This window comes from Cotesia typhae, unplaced genomic scaffold (genome assembly GCF_013202065.1).
Source record: "Cotesia typhae breed Kobodo isofemale line unplaced genomic scaffold, CoteBio_Ctyphae scaffold_13, whole genome shotgun sequence".
In the NCBI taxonomy this organism is placed as follows: domain Eukaryota; kingdom Metazoa; phylum Arthropoda; class Insecta; order Hymenoptera; family Braconidae; genus Cotesia; species Cotesia typhae.
The window spans coordinates 19,925,948-19,946,016 of record NW_027423774.1 but is presented as its reverse complement, the minus strand read 5'-3'; the positions used below and the strand labels follow the sequence as shown (position 1 = coordinate 19,946,016).

General features: G+C 28.8%; 2 protein-coding genes across 4 annotated transcripts; one reads left to right on the top strand and one right to left on the bottom strand.

Moving 5' to 3' along the window:
- Nucleotides 1-76: 76 nt before the first annotated feature.
- On the bottom strand, nt 77-18,402 carry Stan (protocadherin-like wing polarity protein stan). Its single transcript, XM_074255038.1, is given in 5 exon segments — nt 77-1,084; nt 1,630-6,863; nt 6,866-11,839; nt 17,809-17,932; nt 18,021-18,402. Coding segments are annotated over 3 exon segments (10,077 nt in total). The 5' UTR covers nt 11,678-11,839; nt 17,809-17,932; nt 18,021-18,402; the 3' UTR covers nt 77-1,053.
- LOC141535209 (uncharacterized) lies at nt 17,833-20,019 on the top strand. 3 transcript variants are annotated; one of them, XM_074255046.1, is made up of 5 exons: nt 17,833-17,854; nt 18,976-19,039; nt 19,137-19,290; nt 19,379-19,508; nt 19,582-20,019. In XM_074255046.1, exons 3-5 carry the CDS (start codon nt 19,158-19,160, stop codon nt 19,898-19,900), a joined length of 582 nt encoding a protein of 193 aa, XP_074111147.1. In that variant the 5' UTR covers nt 17,833-17,854; nt 18,976-19,039; nt 19,137-19,157; the 3' UTR covers nt 19,901-20,019. The 3 variants fall into 3 exon arrangements, with proteins under 3 accessions (XP_074111147.1, XP_074111145.1, XP_074111146.1); XM_074255044.1 differs by lacking the exon at nt 17,833-17,854 and adding an exon at nt 18,545-18,673; XM_074255045.1 differs by lacking the exon at nt 17,833-17,854 and adding an exon at nt 18,588-18,706.
- The last annotated feature ends 50 nt before the right edge of the window (nt 20,020-20,069 follow it).

Here is a 20,069-nt window from a genome sequence, read left to right as displayed (position 1 = left end):
ATATATATATATATATATATATATATATATATATATATATATATATATATATATATATATATATATATATATATATATATATATATATATTATCTAATTAAAATTTTCATTTGCTGCCAGAGATTAAGACAATAGAGTTTACTTCAAGTTAGATTAAATCAATGCTCCGCTATAGTCGCTTGTGGTAAATTGATAATTAATAACTTTGTTTAAAATATTTTTTTTTTCTGTTCAAAAATGCGCTGTCAGATTTTTTTAAAATAGTATTTTTTAACAAACTTATTTATACAAGAAAATTTTTTAGACATGTAGCTTGTATACAAAATTATTTATATAATATATATATATTAATAATAAAAGGGTCAATGTATTAAAATAATGAATAATTATAAGATTGATATATATAAATGATGTATTTTGTCATCATATTTCTTCGTATAAATATATACAAAAATTTGAGTATTATCTTGTGTAGACATTAATTTTTACGTCACATAATAAAATTTATATAAAAAATTAAAAAAAAAAAAAGACATGGAATGTTTTACATTGCACAATAAGATACATTACAATAGTAACAATAATAATAATTAAGTACATAGTTTATAAAATAGTACGACATAAGTTTAAATGATAAATAAAATAAGCAAGAGATCATTATTTCCGGGTATAATTGATTATTCAGTCGTAACAATTATCGCGTTTATATAATAATAATATTTATTATTTTTAAAAATTGACAATTGACATAATGAACCCGGTATAATAAATATTTATCAAAAGCTATTACATCGAATTAAATAATTAATTATTTTAGGCATATTAACAGGCACTCACACATACAAACTTATCAATTATTATTATATTATTTAATAGTAAACATATATAGTCATGGCCACGGCTAAAAATAATTGAAAATTTTAATACACTATTTATTACAATGTAAATATATAAAATTTATAAATATTTATATTTATATTTTAAATTTTATGAAAATGATTATTATATCTAAGGTATTTATTTTGTACGTTATTTTCTTGTAGACGGAGTCCTTCAAACGGGTGTCTCGGCATTAATATCCTTCCTGTAAATGCATAAGGATACTTTATTTAATTTTGTGTAAAAATATTCTCAAGCCAATATTATTTAATAAGGATATTATGGGATTAATATAATAATGTATTAATAATCTCACCTCTTCGCTGTTATATTAATTTTGTTAATTTGAATCCAATAAAAGTTACCATCACCAAAAAGTAAGCAGAAATTAAAAAATATATTTATTATTATTATTATTATTATTTACACACTAAGAAAAAAATTTTTTTTGGAAAAAAATCAACTTTTTTGCAACAAGAAATTAATTTTTTAAAAATTAAAAAAAATTTTATTTTTTCCCTGAAGAAATAATAATTTTTTTAAAAATAATTTTCTTGTTGAAAAAAATATTCTTTAGATTTAAAAGGTTTTTTTTTTGTGCAATTAAAAAAAAAAAATTTTTATTTCTAATTAAATAAACCAAAAATAGTCAAAAAATTAAAAACGTCGGCTAACTTTAGTATTATAAAAAATTAAATAAAAAAAAATTTTTTTTTCTCAGTGTAATTAAAAAAAAATAATATGACTTACTCAGTCTCAGTGATAGTCTGTTCATAATGTTGTTGCTGTTGTTGCTGTTGTTGTTGTTGTAACTGATGATGATGTCTCAAAGCAGCTAATTCATTGCTATGATGAAGATCATGAGTCAACGAACTGGATAATATTCTTCCGGTGATCGGTAAAATGTACTCTGGCATATCTTCCAGCACAGTCGGTGTAATTTTCCCTCGTTTCAAACTACCGTATCTATCAACTGCATTTAGATTATCGTGCAGTGAGCCATGAAGACTTTGACTCTGGCCGCGTTTCAAACTTCCGTATCTTTCAGATCCACTGTGATTATCTTGATTTGAATTATGCGAATGATGGCTCATACTCGAACCAAGAATACGCGATGACATTGATAATAAGTAGGGAGTCGGTGAAACTGTATGATCTTCTTCAGCTGTATAAGGAAATAGATATTTTTCTCCTCCTCCTCCTCCACCACTATAACTTCCACCAATATGATTATTGTAATTTTGATTAGAAGAAATTTTATCTTCGCCCTCAGAATAATTATTATCATGTTCATTGGAGGCTCCAAATTTTAACGGTGAACTGATATCATCTGGAGGATAAGGCAATGGATTTGGACTTGATGTTTTATTAGAGGCAATTTCATTGTCTGATATTGTTCCACCTGACCATTGGCTGCTGCGAATATCAATGTTAGTCGGTAAATACGCCTCAGGTAATTGAGAACTCCATCTTGGAGCATAAATTGGTTTTATATTTGGAAATAAATCAGTATTTGAGCAAAGTATATTTAAATGATCAGTACCACTACCATTACCACCAACTAATGAATTTTGTTGATGAATATTTGGCAAATAATTGTGCGTAACTTGTTGTTGCTGTTGAGTTGATACACCAACTGTTTTTAATCCTATTTTTCGTTTATTATTTTTATTATTAATATTATTACTATCAGTCCCAGTAGGATTAGATGTTATTTCATCATCATCAGAACTGTGAGAGCTAGCAAGATCAAGACTTCTACCAGCACTACCACGACCTTCAGTAGTATCATCATCATTGTGTGAACCATCCGATTCATCAGATTCAGAATCACGTCTTGAACAATTACGTAAATTTATTTTATTACCATTACCATTAGAATTATTCAACGATGAATGTTGATTATTTCTAGTATTTTTTTTACTACGAGTTGAAGACATCATGTAAGGATCACGATCACTGTTGTAATTGCTTGTTGAAGTAGAAGTGTGCCTTAAATGGACATCACTGCGATAAGGACTTGATCCAGTTTTATTGGTGCTTCTTGAAGTAGTACTGCTCGTAGATACTCCAACGTGAACCCGTCTGCAAGTTCCAGTTGTTGTACCAACATTTGTAATAACACCACCGCTACCATTAGAAGAAATATAATTAGAATTATAAGCCAAAGCTGAACGTGATGATTGTCCATTAATATTTTGGCTGCTGCTACCATTAACCATCATGCTGCTTTCTAATAATGGTGATTTTTTACCAAAACATCTCAATAAACTGAGATAAAAATTTCTTCTTACACGTCCATTGATAAAACAATATCCAATTAAACTGAATGATGAGTGTATAACTATTGATACACTCAATAAATATAACAAAATAGGAGAATTTTCAGAAGCACTTAGCACAGCAAGTGTCCAAGTGGTTCCCAATAATGGTAATGATGCAACAGATAGCCACAGTAGTGTTCTTAAATTACCAAATCCCATAATATGTTCTTTTAATGTAAATGCTGCTTTTACTGATATTATTAATATCAAAAAATTAATAACAACAGCCAGACAAATAGGTCCTATTAATGACCAGACAACTGTTTCATAAATAGATAACCAGCAGAAATAAAAATTACCATATTGATCAGCGCGGACGCCTATTGTTAGACCAACAATGATAGCTGGAATTGCATAACCAATAGTATAATAAAATCTCATTTGTCCATGATTAACATCACGCATTTCGGTTAACATACGGTACAAATGAATAGAATCAACTAATGTCCAAGCAAATGCACTTAGCCATGAATAATGTAATCCAATAGCTGTTAATTTACAAGTAAATTCATTAGAAACTAATGGACTTCGTGCTTTTAATGCTATTAAATATAATAATTCACCCATAAATACGCACAATACTAAATTTTTATGAATACTATTTGAATTAGTTGCACTACCACGTATTAATGTTAATATTAATAATGCTGATAATAATAATGGTAATGAAAGCATAAATGCACTGTAACTTGTAATATCTTCTAATAATGATGGTTCTGGTACATATTCAAGATCAAGTACATCTGTTAATACAGCAAATGTTGCCAATTGAAGATTTTTAACTTGTAATATAACACCTTGACAAGAACAATTAATCATTCTACGACGTTCTAAGTTGTTGTTATTATTATTATCATCATCATCATCAGAATTTAAATAATAATAATAATCAATTGTTGAGTCATCAATATCTGTTGTACAGCCAATTCTGCTCCATTCACCAGAATTACGTGCTGTACTCCAATGAACACACTGAGGATTTGTTCTTATTTTAGTGCCATCATCTTCACTTATCCACAATTGAATTTGAACTGGTGATTGTGGATTATTGGACAATAATTTACTTGTACCATTGTCTGATGGTATTAATATTGAAATTGTTATTACAGGTGATCCTACAGCAACTTCAACACCCCATCTTACATTAACAGAATCATCAAATTTTTTAGGTAATAAACTTCCTAATTCTTTGTACTGTACATAACTCAATACAGCTTTGTCATTATTATCTTCTTTATTTTCATTATTTTTTATTTCACCAGGATTAACTCCTTTAATCCCCAATAAACTTAATGGTACTCTTATTTTAGAATATGGATCAAAACGTCGTGGATCAGCAATATAATTATTGTACTTTGGAAAACTAATGTAAGATTCTAAATGAGCTGGTGTTGTTAAAAATGATGATGTGTCAGGTAAAATAACTTTTTTATCTATTTCTTCAATAGCAGATTTAAATAATGTTTCGCCGTTATTTATCGTTGATTCATATCCAAATAAACTTTCAGATGTAACAGTGTCCATACCCATTATTACAAAAGGATCAACAACTTCAAATGGATCTGTAAATGTATTGTGCTGTGAATTAGTTAATATTTTTAAATATTTAGCCATTGCATCTAGTATTTTATCAGTATTATCACCATTGAGCTCCTCTATTCTTACCCAAATGTCTTTATATTTTTTATTAAGAATTCCACCGGCAATACCAACTAAATTAGGTACATAATCTTTATCTTGATTATGAGTAAGATGTAAATCAGCTTGACTTTCTTCATATTTAAGTAACAATCTAAATAATGATTCTGTTATAAGTACATCTGCGCCATACATATTTTTAATATTTTTCACAGCAAAATTAAGATCACGAGCTATTTTAACAGCAATATCACGATTTAATATAATTTCAGAATTTTCAATAGCCGCTAAATTATATCGTTGTTGGATAAATATATCAGATGTACAATTAAATAAATCTGGTGATTGCCATCCACCAGATTCGCTATCACACTGTCGAGAAGCCATACCTTGAGCACTACCAGGACAATTTTCAAAAACCACAACAACAACAACAGGAGAAGATCCTGTTTTATTAAATAATGTTTGTGGCCACCATAGTCCTCCAGCGTATGATTTAGGACAGCCATTATAAATAACTTGGCACCCAGTTGAAGTTACTTCTGCATATGGATTAGCACAATCAGTACAAGCACGACCAATAACACCTTCTAAACATCTGCATTGTCCAGTAATAGGATCACAACGTGGTCCACGACTTCCAACTGTGTAACAATTACAAGGTATACATTGATCTTTGTCACCATTTGGTGGCTGATAGTGATTTTTCTTACAATAACACTCTCCATTTGTTTTATTACAAGATGGATCGTAGCCTTTTGATTCATCGCAGTAACAAGGACCGCACACTGGAGAGCCCCACCAGGTTGTTGGACACGATTGATCAACTCTTACCTCACAATATTCTCCAGTATATTCTTCACTGTTGCATTGACATTTGTACCCGCGTTTTGAATTGTTTTCTTCCAGACAAGTACCTGAATCACTGTGGCATGGATTGATTTCACATATAGCTTCACAGTTTTCTCCAACATATCCAGGGTTGCACACACACTCGCTGGCTTGCCATTTTTTAATACAGCTTGAATTTTCAGGACACTTTACGCTGCATTCATTGTCATCAGTACAGCCAATTCCAATATTTTCCTGAACAGTGGGACGTTGTAAAATACTTTGATTGGTGCCAATACGTAAATCTTGAATACATCCTTCATAAAATTGTAATTCACCAATGCTAGAAAATGTAATAGCATTAGTATTAGTATTAGCAGTAATAGTACTGCTGCTGCTGCTGCTACTGCTACTGCTGACAATTGATTGATCTGGTCCACCCAATAATATTCTTCCTACATACAAACCTTGAAGCTTAGCTGGCAATGACGATATTAATGGATTATTACGGTAATTAATATCCAATGATACTAAACCAGTTTGCCAAATAATTTCAATTCTATGCCACTCGCCATTATTTATTGGTACTTTTGTTTTTATTATTTCAATTCCATCCAATGAAGTTGCTAATTTGCCATCTTTTAAATAAAACAATGCTGAACTATTTTGTCCTATTTGGATATTCATAATAAATGAATTAACAGCTCTTGTACGTAAGCTAAAAGCAGTCATCCAGGGTAATTGAATAGGTCTTAATAGTGGATTAAAGCTTAATAGACCATCACCGTGAAAACGCCAAGGTTTACTTATTTCTTCAGTACATTGTGGACCAGAAAAACCTTCTTGGCATTCACATATATATCCCGACCAAATTTCACAACATTTTCCATTATTATTGCACGGTGAAGATAAACAAAATTCATATTTTTCCGGACAACCAACAATTGTTCCATTGTCTGCTACATATGAATTTAAATCAATGAATTTATAATCAATATAAAGATCACTTATGCAGCCAATAAAATCTTTATTAGTTATTTGAAAGTCAGATGGAATAGATGGTAATCCACCTAATTGCATTGGTCCAGTGAGATCAAGAAAACGATGACAAGTTTCTGTTATTAAATTGCAACGTGGTTCAAGAATTTGTTCACCAGTACCAGCACATGACCATTTATCACCTAGTTTTTACTATAACGCAATGCTAATCCAATATCACAATCATCTATTGTTATTGTTACAGTACGATTAATATAATTAACATTAACGGTGTGCCATTGTCCATCAGAAACTCCACCAGGAATAGCAGCTATTGCTCTTGTTATTTTATCACCCAGTGAAAAACTAAATTGTAACTCGGAATTTATTATTTCTAATGCTATAAAATCATGTTTTTCATTATAACGTCCATTGTAAAGTAGTAATCCTTGTGATGATTCTGTTGCAAATTTTAATTGAATATTTAAACGATGTCGTTGTTTAAGTGATGGAAATGTTAAAAATGTTGATGATCCAAAACTACGAGCTCGCAATTCACAAAATTGTGTTACAGTATTTAATGGAATAATTGGACAAGATTCACATGTAAAACCACCACCGTCTAATTTGTCTATACATTTAGCATTATTTTTACATACATTATTATTATTATCATCTGTTGTATATGATGCAGCACAAATATTACTTTGATTTAATGACAATTGACAATTATCACCAGTGTAATTATTATTACAAATACATGTATAACCACCTTCTTTACGTTTGCAAGTTCCACCATTTTTACAAGGATTTGAAAAACACAAATTAACTTCCATATCACATAAATATGACTCTTTGCTTCCAGTAAATCCACGTGGACATTTACAAGAAAATGTTGTTACTGGATAAATAGGACGAAACAATATTGTGTTGCTAGTTGCAAATCCTGATGCATTACCAAATTTTAACACAGTAATACAATCCTCAAAATTTAAACACGGCTCACGTACACAAAGATTATCATCAAATGGTAGGACTACGAGAGTTGATAATCTTGCTAAAATACCACGATTTAAATAAACTCTCTCTTGAAGATATTGAGATGTATAAAATTCATCATTATTACCAGGTTCAACTTTACGCGCTGAAAAGCTGACATTTAATATTTTTCCATTAACATCTGTATCCTGTTGTACGCTAAATATAAATATATTTTCACGTGGGCATGGTATTATTGCAGCTAAACCATCAATGAAATAATTTAATAATGGTGATAAAAATGCTTCAACAGTCATATCATCAAGCCGTACTGTTATTGAATTATATAAAATTTTATCTGTTATTAATCTTACGGATAATGTCATTGTTGCTTTAACTTGATTAACTCCATCACTAACAGATACTTCCATAGTTGCTATTCTTGGTACATTTGTATTTAATTGTGGTGATAATATTATTTCACCAGTTGTTTTATTAAGTGTTATTAAATTAGCATTATTACCAGATAATATATTATAATAAAGTTTATCAGTAACATCAGCATCTATTGCTGGTATTTTTCCAATAGATTTTATTGGAAAAAAATCTTTAAAATTATTAAATATTATTTGAAAGTCTTTTAATACTGGTGCGTTGTCATTAATATCAGTAATCATTATTTGTACCAGTACATCAGAGCGTAATGGTGGTGAAGCAGCACGTACAAATATTTCATATTTTTTTTTTTGCGATTCATAATCTAATTCTTCAAGTGTTATTAATTCAGCTCTATCAGAACCTGAACGTGTGTTTAATGTAAAACTATTAGCATCTTCACCTCCAATAATAGAATATTGAACAACAGCATTTAAACCTTCATCTGGATCATGCGCGTAAATTTCACCAACAGTTGAACCAATTGGTGAATTTTCAGGTATATATAATATTATTTTATCACTTTCAAATGCCGGTGGTGAATCATTAACATCCTCTATTTTAATGATAATAGGTACTATTGATGAAAGTGCTGGAATACCTCTATCAACGGCCATTGCTTTGAGTGTATATCTCATAACAGATTCACGATCTAATTGTTTAGCTGTTCTTACAATACCAGTTGTTGAATCAATAGCAAACGCACCATCACCATCATCATCAAGCGTATATCTAACTCGTCCATTTAATCCTTGATCAGCGTCAATAGCTGATACACGAACAACAGATGTACCAACTAACACATCTTCTGGTACAGTACCAGTATATTGAGCAGCTTCAAACACTGGTGGATTATCATTAACATCTGTTACAGAGATTTCAACGTCTGTAGTATCTGAAAGTCCTGGGACACCACCATCCTTAGCAGTAACTGTTAATAAATAACCAGAAGTACGTTCACGGTCTAATGGACGTGTTGTTGTTATAGCTCCTGTTTGTGGATTTATTGTAAATTCACTATTATCATTATTTTTATTATTATTACCGTCATCATCGCCATCACTATCAGTACCTAAGCTGTATGTTACTTGTGCATTTTGTCCAACGTCTGAATCAGTAGCACTTACTACTAATACCGTTGTGCCAATAGGTGCATCTTCAAATACTGATACTGAGTAGGGTGCATTCTCAAAAATTGGTGCAAAATTATTAGCATCAGATATATTAATATAAATTAATGCTGTATCCATTCTTCCACCAGAATCAGATGCCGTTACTGTTAATACAAATCTTTTTTCTTGTTTATAATCAAGTGGTTGAGCAACTGTTATCAATCCTCCACCATTTTGTGATGTTATAGAAAATCTAGCTCTTGAATTACCAGCAGTAATATCATAATGAATTTTAGAGTCTTCATCTGGATCAGTTGCTGTTACTAATGAAACAGAAGTACCTGGTGGATCATCTTCAGACACAACAGCTTCATAATTTTTAGATTCAAATTTCGGATCATTGTCATTGATGTCTATTATTGTAATAACAACAGTCGCGCTACCAGATTTGGGTGGTTCACCAGAATCAATAGCTATTACTGTAAATTGGTAACGTGAACATATTTCACGATCTAATTGTTTTGTTGTATGAATCCAACCAGTTTCAGGATTAACAGATATTGGAATATTTTCAGTAGACCCTCCGTTGATGTCTCTAGCTCCAATATAATATTTTATTAATGCATTTAAACCTTTATCACCATCATAAGCTTGGACGCGTACGACAGAATAACCAATAGGTACACCTTCAGACACTGTTTCTTGTAATAAACTGGTAAAAAATCTCGGAGCATTATCATTGACATCTTCAACGTGTACCAATAATTGAGTTGTATTGGAACGTGCGGGTGTACCACCATCCTGAGCCCGTACAACTATTCGATAAAGATCAATTGTTTCATAATCAAGTGGTTTAACTAATGTAACATCACCACTTAATGAATCTATTGAAAATGTATTTTGTGTATTACCACCAATAATATTGTATCTAATAGCAGCATTAGGACCACTATCAGCGTCAGTCGCTTGTATATGAGCTATTATTGGATTTGTCGTATAATCAATATCTTCAGATATGGTTGTTGAATAAGAGCGTTCAGAAAATTGTGGATAGTTATCATTATCATCTAAAATACGTACTATTAATGTCGTAGTTGCTGTTTTACGCAGAGATACTGTATTTGATAAATCAGATGCAGTTATTAATACCGTATAAACTTCAGTTTTTTCTCTATCCAATGACATGCGTGTTGTAACAACTCCAGATTTTTGATCAATGCGAAATGTTTCTGAATCTTGAGCGATAGATGTAGTACCACCTCCAGTAGTTGATAAAATATTATATTCAACTTCAGAATTTCTACCAGAATCTTTATCAGTTGCTTTAACAGCAATAACTGTTGAACCTAATGGAACAGTTTCACGTATTGGTGCTTCATATTCTGGCCATTCAAATGTTGGCGTATGATCATTTGCGTCCAATACATTTATTTGTAACGTTGTTGTTCCTGTTCTAGGTGGAAATGAATCATCAACAGCTAATACTTTAAAATAATGAAGTTCAACACTTTCACGATCAAGTTTAGCGCGAGTTGTTACTTTACCAGTTATTGAATCTAGAAGAAATAACGCGGTAGAACGTGCATCTAACAATGATTGCATTGAATAATGTACTGTACCACCTTCTGGATCACGAGCACGTACAACAGTAACCAATTCTCCAGGCTCTTTTTCTTCTTCAACTGCTGCTGTATAAAGACCGTGTTCGAAAAATGGTGATCGATTTTTTAATTCTCTTCTTACACGTCTGCCAAGATCTGTGTCGTCCAATTGTTGATGATGAAATACTATTTTTAAACGATGCTCAGTATCAACTAAATGAGTTAATGAACTGCTACATCTGAGTGTCATTGATACTGATATCTTCCAAAGTGGATCAATAAGACACTGCTCAGAGGCTGAAACAAGATCACCTCCAGTACCTTCTATTAAAAAACGCGAATCAGCTACTCCGTCCCATCTTGTATCACATTCTTTAAGAGCAGTGTGAGGTAAAAAATCACGCAAGCCAGCAACTAATTGTGATCTTCTTAAACAAATTTCTGTAAATTTTTCAGTACTCGGCATTGCATATGACGCTAATGTTTCAGCCATCCATCCTTTAGTAGCAGCTAAATCTTGATTTTCATCACCACAACCGGTTATCAGTACACGCAGTGGTAAACTATAATAATCGATATTTGGTCTACCTAAACGTGAACTTGTTGAATCAATGTAGAATGTAAATAAACGTGGATATTGCAATCCATCGCAATTGAGTTTTCTAGCCAGTGTTACTCGGCCATTGTGTGGATTTACTTTAAGTAATTTACGGGCGAACCGTGCTGTACGATCTCCTGATACATCATATTTTCTTTTTCCACCTAACTGCGGTACACCTGCTTCGAATATCAGTGTACCAGGTGATAAATTTGAGGATATTATTGCTAAATAACCTTCTGTCACCTGGCATAATTCGACTAAACAACAAATTACCACTAGGATCCATATTATGCGCGCCATATCGCAATAATATCATTTTTTTAACATATTTTTCATCATAATCCTTCTATGACATTATTTAAGATTTAATATGTACTTTTTACGTTCTCACAGGACGTTAGATACGTCCACAACCGAATAATCTTGATCATTATCTCTGGATTTATTATCATCCTTGGATTCCTGAAACCCAATAAAAAAAATAGAGTATTAATACTTTTATATTTTATCTTAATTAAACATAGAGCTTATATTTTGCAACATACATTGAGAAAAAAAATTTCTTCCGAAAAAAATGAACATTTTTGTGATAAGAAATTATTTTGTTGGAAATTAAAAAAAATTTTATTTCTTCCCTGAAGAAATAAAAATTTTTAAGCTTGGAAAAAAATTTTGGATTAAAATTCTTAAGTTGTCTATCTAATTTTTTTTTTTTTTTTTTTTTTTCCACAAGAAATTTTATTTCTTCAGCTAAGAAATAAAATTATTTAAAATTTCTAACGAATTAATTTTTTTTTAAATAAATTTTTTCTTTCAGTTTAAAAAACATTATTTTACAGTATAAAGTATTTATATTTAATTTCTTCGAATCATTTTGCCGTATCGGTTGGTTCGTTCATCGCTAAGATACATATTATACTGAGAGCATTAACCAGTTGTATTAAACGCACGTTAGTTCAAACCAATCACATTTATAGTTGACGATCCTTTTATTTATAATTTTAATTTTATAAATTAAATGTTACAATAAAAATACAAACTGGAGATACAGAAGAACAAGACAAATTATAAGCCAGCTTATACAAGGTCAATTTGAAAAAAAAAAATTAAAGTTAAACTGCATTAAATTGTAAGTATCAGTATACCTAAACTAAAGTCTAAAACTAAAATGTATTCTTGAAGGGTTTTAGCAATATGAGGGACTTTAAAAGTCTTCAGGGTATCATTTTCGGTTCGGGAGGTCGGGTTTGCTCCACGTTCCTGGCAGAACTATTAATTACAAGCAGAATAATAATAAGAAGAGCAGTCAACTGGTGGATATCGAGACCAAGACGAGGAGAGACAGCAACAACTGACGTGAGTATACTCTATAGAGTGAAACTTGTACGGAATCCGGTTATACCAATTATCAACAGAGTAGAGGCGTTCAACCAAACCGCTTGAACCAGTATTGTTGATATATATACACATATACATATGCATATATATAACCTGCCAATCTTACATATGCCTGACTATTTACAATTATTTTTTTTTAACGGCACGAGTTTTGGCTATTTTTTTTTTTTTATTATTCTTCATCTTTCTCACAAGAGTCCTTCGTGCCAAACTAAGGTTCTACTCTTTTTTGACTTATTTTTTATTGTATGATTCTGAATTTTTAGCAGATATCTAACGATTTTAAAAATTTTGATAACACTTAAATTATAATGAAAAAAAAATTCCACATGCAGAAATTAAAAAAAAATCCAAATGAGAATTTTTTAAAAAGTTTTTTTTTTTATAATAATTTATTTTTCATAGAAGTTTAAAGAATTTTTAGATGTCTAATAAGTTCAATATCATTTTATTGTATGATTCTGAACTTAGAAGATTTAAAAAATTTTTTATAACACTTGAATTATAACAAAAAAAATTCTACATCTAAAAATTTTCAAAAATTGCAAGTGCGAATTTTTTAAAATGTTTTTTTTTTTTATAAAAATTAATTCTTTATTGAAATTTAAATCATTTTTATATCTCTGATAATTTCAATATCATTTTATTTTCTTGATTAATATTATTCTTGATAAAATCAATTGCAAGTGAAAAATAAAAAAAGTAAAAATTTTTCTTCACATTAAGAGCAATCAGAAGAGACGCGTATTTGAGACACCCGGTATCGCTTATTACTGTATCCTGTATATCCCGATACATACATACGAATATATATATATATATATATATATATATATATATATATATATATATATATATATATATATATATATATATATATATATATAATGTAGTGTGCACCAGCACGTCATTTTCTCGTGTGTGTAATTTCAAGGACGACAGCCGCGATTGGGCCCTTTTACAACATTGCTTTATATTAGGTTTTCAAGGTATAGTTTTTGCTCGTTTTGTAAATTTTTTTATTTAACTAAATGTGTGTGTGCGTATGTATTGAACAGGCCAGAAATGCCAATATCGCCACCATTTTAACCGTCACTACCATCTCTATACAGTCCTTACGTTATCATTATCATCATCATCACTAGCAACGGCAATGGCAAGACACCAATCTACTTATTTACCGAATCAAGGGACGTTCTTTCGATAATAAAGTTATTTAGGCACAAAAATGCTCTAAAAATTATTTAATTGTATTACTAATTATTAATTTATTATTTGTAAATTTAAAATTGAGTCATGACATTTAAGTTAGCAGTCACTTGACCATAAGCTTATTTAACAAAAAAATTTGCTCCAAAAATTATTATTAAAAAATTGCATTTATAATTTTTTAAAATTTCTCCATATTAATTTTCTTTTCTCATTTTTTTTTGCCACACTTTAAATTATAATAAAATTAACAGACATTTAACAATTTTTGATTTTTTAAATAAATAAAAATTACAAGTAAAAAAATTGCACTTAAAATTTTTTAAATTTTCTTCAAGTCAAATTTTTTCTTTTAATTTTTGCAATAGAAAAAATTCTAAAAATTTTTAGATGTTGGCTAATTTTATTTTCTTATAATTTATTTGTTAGAAAAATTAAAAAAATTATCAAATATCTTCTAAATTAATTTTAATGAGGGAGTCACGTTAATTTTTTAAAAGTCTACATAAATACAAGTTTGCATTCAAGTGTTAATATATGTATATGTACGCTAGTATAATAATTGTTTTTTCCTGTGCAGGTTGTACTTGTACAGCTTAAGTAATGTTAAAGCGACTGTGTCGTGTGACTTTGAAGAAATTTAAAAGAAAAAGAAAGAAAATAAATCCCTTTTGTGCTTGTAAATTTAAACTCATATCAGCTAAGGTGTGAGTGTGTCTGACTAAGTTTCACTTTAAAGTTCTAGTACAAGGATGGTATATTATACCATAGTATTCTCTTTAGTTGGCGCTAAAGGAATGAGGGAATAAGAATAAGAGGGGTGGAAGAATAAAAAAGGAAAGATGTTCACTGCAGATAAAGGTTTCATGGAAGAGTGCCTTATTTTACTTGTTTTACTTAACTTGTTCCCACCATGCATCTATATCTATATCCTTACGCGCATATATTTATATATTAATATAATAAACAAATGTTATGGATATTTTAATAATAAGTATACTTTAAATACTCAATAGCAACATGTCCAAGTTAATGTAAAACTGGTTTCAGTTTCATAAGCTTCACGCTCAGATGACACTTTTAGAGATTATAAATTAGCAGATGCATTATATTAACTTTGAATATCTCTTTTTTTTCTAATCTTTAATCTTACATTTTTATTACTTTTTTTTTTTTTTTTTTTTTTTTTTTTTTTTTAACGACAAAATTCAATAGTTGATGCCGCTGATGTCTTCATCAGCGCTTATCTTCAAACTACTGGCTATCCACACTTTTTTATATTCTAAAACTAAATGCCTTTTAATTTAAAAAGCTCAAAAAATTCACGCTTTTTTACATAAACTCAAAATTTTAGTAATATATAAAAACAAAAAAATTATGACTTTGTATTAATTTAAATTATTTTCAAATTTAAGCAGTAAAAATTAAATTTTTTTTAATTTAAATATTTCTAATGAGTAGGACCAATAATTTCTTAATTACACTGAAAAAAAAATTTTTGACTGGAGTGTGAATTTTTTTGATTCAAGAAAATATTAAGAACGATTGAAAATTTTTTGAAGAAGTCAAAATTTCTTGAGCCAAGAAAATTTTTTCTTGCTCCAAAATAAATTTTGTCTTCTTTAAATTTTCAAATTGCGGTTTTGTTATTAGTCTTAAAAAAATTATAAGAGCAATTTTTTTATAGAATTAAATTTTGAACAACTTTTATTTAAATTTTTTTATATAACTAATATTTTCGCCGTAGTATTAAAAATTTGATGCTATTAATTATTGATTTTTACTTTGAAATTAATTAAAAAATTCTAGCTCTAATAATAAGAAAAATAAAGAAGAAATACCTAACAGACTTAAATTGGCCTGTATAATTTAGTAAATAGTTTAAAAAAATTTTTTCATAATTACTTTTCCTAAAGTAATAACAATAATGACTAAAATAACGTACAATAATTTATAAGATGCGTTGGAGCATAAATAAAAGGAGGGTTGTGTATTTTGTATAAATTGGTAAGCATCTCACAGGCTTTATGTGAACGTGGAACGTTGGTAGGTGGAAGTTGGGAGTTGGGAGGTGGGAGGTAAAACGTGTATAGGAGGGTAAGCTTGGGGCAAGGGACAAATTTGTTGGGGTTTGGGGTGTATACCAATATATGTATGGATGTATAAATGAAACTCATACTAAGACTAAGTATAATACAGGAACAGGAACAGGGTGAGTGACTCATGTTATCGTAGATTCGACGCCATCCGTTGACTAGAGGGCGACGACTACTCTACTCTATCGATTCACTGTGCCAACGAATCAACGAATAAGGGTGGATTTTTTCTTCTTTCAAAATAAGAAAGACCTTTGTGTATACTGCCTACTCTACTTAACTCGGCTTACATACTGTAAATTTATATATATATATATTGGTATATTATTTATTTTATCATACTGAAATTGAGAGACATCTTATAATTTTTAGAAATTTTTTAACTAATAAATCATAGTAAGAATTTTTTTTCTAAGTTTTATCTTCAGAGGCTTTAAAACTTACAAGTGCAATTTTTTAGAAATAATTTTTTAGACCTAATTGATTTTTATTTGATTATTAAAAAAAAAAAAATTTATTAATTTCAATGTTATATTATTTAATAAAATGATTTTCCTTAAAAAAATTTTTAAGGAATCTAAACAAAATTTTTTTCCTTTCTTCACTCCAAAAATTAAATTCTTGTATTATGTGTAATAAATTAAAACAAAATGGTTTTATAAAGACTGAATTATCGATCTAGTAATATTATTAGAGTATATACTTAGGTATACCCATAAATATAAAAATAAAAAAATCTAAAACATATAAGAGTCAACTCTACTCTGAACTTTATATGTAACAACACGACATCCCTGGCAGTTGCCGGTTGACGAACCCGTCTGCCCAGTATATAAAATAATAAAATAGTAGTAATAGCATCCAGTACCCAGTTCGATGAATAGAGACTGGACGTGTGTCACGAATCTTTACAATGAATTAAAAGACACGCGTCCTCAACGAACAATCGTATACTTAAATCATTATGTGTAAAAAAAAAAATACAATTCCATCCAAAAAGAAACTATCATGTTTTTTACAACAATTTGTCTAAAAGATAAAAAAAGAAAACGAAAATTTAAACTCAATTTTTTGCCGCGGTATAGAATTAAATATATAATTCTTAATCCGGTTTGTGGATATTTTATTTTTGATACAAACTATTATAGTATCAAGATTTGAATGAAGACATAATTATAAGAGTAGAATCAGGTTTTTACTGTCGGCAAAATTAAATTCATGTAAATTATTTTTTTTTATCTCTTATCGCATTTCAACTAATTTTTTTTTATCCATCAAAATTGAAATTTTAAGTTTTAAAACCGATTAATTAAGAAAGATATTATTTAAACTTGAGTTACAATAAATAATTAAATTAGTAAAAACGAATGCAAAAAAATTAGAGTTATTTTTAGTAAAACACAATAGTTAATTTATGGTAGTAATTATAAATACATATACGCAGATAATTTATAATTAATAAAGCATCGAGTTTCCACCGTGAGAAAAATTCCCGGCGTTGAACGAACCAACTCGTAAACCCGCGAATGGAATCGCGCATCTCATTGTCAATTGTATACTATTACATAGACAAACATATGTATATTTTAATATAAATAAGTATGTAACGTATACTTAATATTATAAGTATAAGTAGTTCTGTCTTGTAAATGTATATCTAAAATAAAATGATAATAATAATCGTAAAAAGAAAAAAGTTAAAATAATGGTCCTTTAAAGGTCACTCACCGTATTATCAAGGTTCATTAATAAAAAAATAAATGCAGGTGTTCAGGTAAAAACTGTTAATCCAAATTACGAAAACTTTCAGTGTTTCACAAATTCAAAATATCATATTCACTTTTTGTTAGTCCTAAAAAATTTAAAAACATCTTTTTTTATAAATAAATAAAAACAAACTCACAAAACAATAAATTTATATTATTTTTAAAAGATAATACTTTTTATATTCACTATTCGTTGTATATCAATAGTTTTTTCTTTTTTTTCTTTTTAATATAAATATCAATATCAGAAATCGGCTTTGAAATATTCGATGCGGTGTCTACCACTACTACAGACTACAGAACGCTCGGAACTACCGAGAGAATGCCAGAGAACGCGTGTGTAGAGTACACATTTCACCCACATTATATGCGTCAAACATATCATATACTTATATATGTGTGTATAGACATATATATCCATACACGCGAAACAGTAACTGGTCTTGTAATCTGCTCCTCTGCTCCAATCTCCACTTCAGTGTCCACTGATACACTACTATACCGACTCTGACTACTTCAAGATTCTTCATACACATATATTTCTTACTCTGTCTTGCTATCTTGCTTCTCTTTCTATTCTATTGTGTATCTTCGATGTTTCATCCTTTTTTAGTCTCCAGCTGCTCTACTGCCGTATAGCTAAGTTGTACTTACATGACATATAGTATAGATTATATAAAAGTTATATTTTCTGTCGTTTTTATTGTATGCATATAATATACCTGCGGGGTTGTTGATTTTTGTTTTTTATTTTTATTAATTGATGATGGGTGAATCATAATATTTCTTGTATTTTTTATTATTTACAACTTTAACACTATTAAATGGTAATTAATTGCAGAGGAAAATAAATTATTACTGTGAGAAAATACTTATTTTATTTATTATTTTATACCACATGTTTTTGAGGTGTTTATTAATTATGACACTAAAGTTCACAGACATTAAATAATTTTTTTACAATTTAATAATTATGAAAAAAATTTAATTAAAAAATTCCACGTGTAAAAATTAAAAAAAATTATCAGTGGAATTTTTTAAAAGTATTTTTATTATTGTAAGAGTTCAAAAAATTGACAGTTGTCAGCTGACTTCTGTATCATTATTAATTTATTCTTTTTTTTTTTAGGTGTTAATTTTTTTTCTTTTTTTTGAATTAAAGCTTGATGAACTTACCTAAGACTCAGAGATAAGTATGTAACGCATAATAATTACGATGCGAGGGATGATGATGTTGATTAACGCATTCGAGTTTTTTTTTTTATTAATTTACAATTTGTTTATTTCTAGACTCTACAAGGAATAAAAAAAATGACTAATTATATGGATAATTCATCATCGTCCTCAGAAGAGGATGAAAACATAAAACAAGCATTGAGAGAAGCTACTGATCAAGATTTATTTAAAAATTCTTTTTTTTCTGAAAATAAAACTGATGAAGAAGGCAAGTACTGAGATAACCTATATAATTTATATGCTATTTTATTTTTGAAAATTATTATTTGATAACAACTTTGTTTTTGCTTAAATAGAAAAAAAAATTAACAATGTTGATAATAAATTAGAAGAAAACAAACAACAATCTCAAGAATTTTATAATTTTCGAGTATCCGTATATTTTCAAGAGTTTGTCGGTAAAAAATTAACCGAGTATCTTGATAGGTTTGTTTTTAATTTATTATTTATAATCACAATTATATTTTATCAATTTTAATTAAAAATTTTTTTATTTTAGAGAAATTGAACTGGTAGAAGTTACTCCGAAGAAATGTAAAAATACGACAATTGATGGTGGAATAAAATTGCTTAATGAATCAATAGATGTTATAAATTGTAAAGAAGAAATACCGTCAATTACACTAAAGAAAAAAAAAAGAAAACTGAGAGATAGAAGTGAAAATAATATTTCAAATTCTGAAAAATGTAAACAAGCTGCTGTTGATCCTCAATTTATTTTATCCAAATCTGAAGTATTATTGTGGAATGAACGGCAAAAAGGGACTGTTTTTAATTATAAAAAAATGCCTAATGGTAAATTAATCCAATGTGATTAATTTATTAAATTGTTATCTTATTTACTGTTAAAATTTTTATTTATACTTAACTAAAATTGTATTTCTTATATTTATAAAATTTTTTGAATAAATAATATTCTACATTACCGGTAGAAAAAGTACTTGTAAATACTTCCATTCGCTTTTCATGTAGAAGCGCTATATTGAC

Coding starts and splice junctions, on each gene's coding strand:
- LOC141535209 (XM_074255046.1), top strand. CDS start 19,158: ATGACTAATTATATGGATAATTCATCATCGTCCTCAGAAGAGGATGAA. Junction 19,291..19,378: donor AAATAAAACTGATGAAGAAG/GCAAGTACTGAG, acceptor TTGCTTAAATAG/AAAAAAAAATTAACAATGTT. Junction 19,509..19,581: donor TTAACCGAGTATCTTGATAG/GTTTGTTTTTAA, acceptor TTTTTATTTTAG/AGAAATTGAACTGGTAGAAG.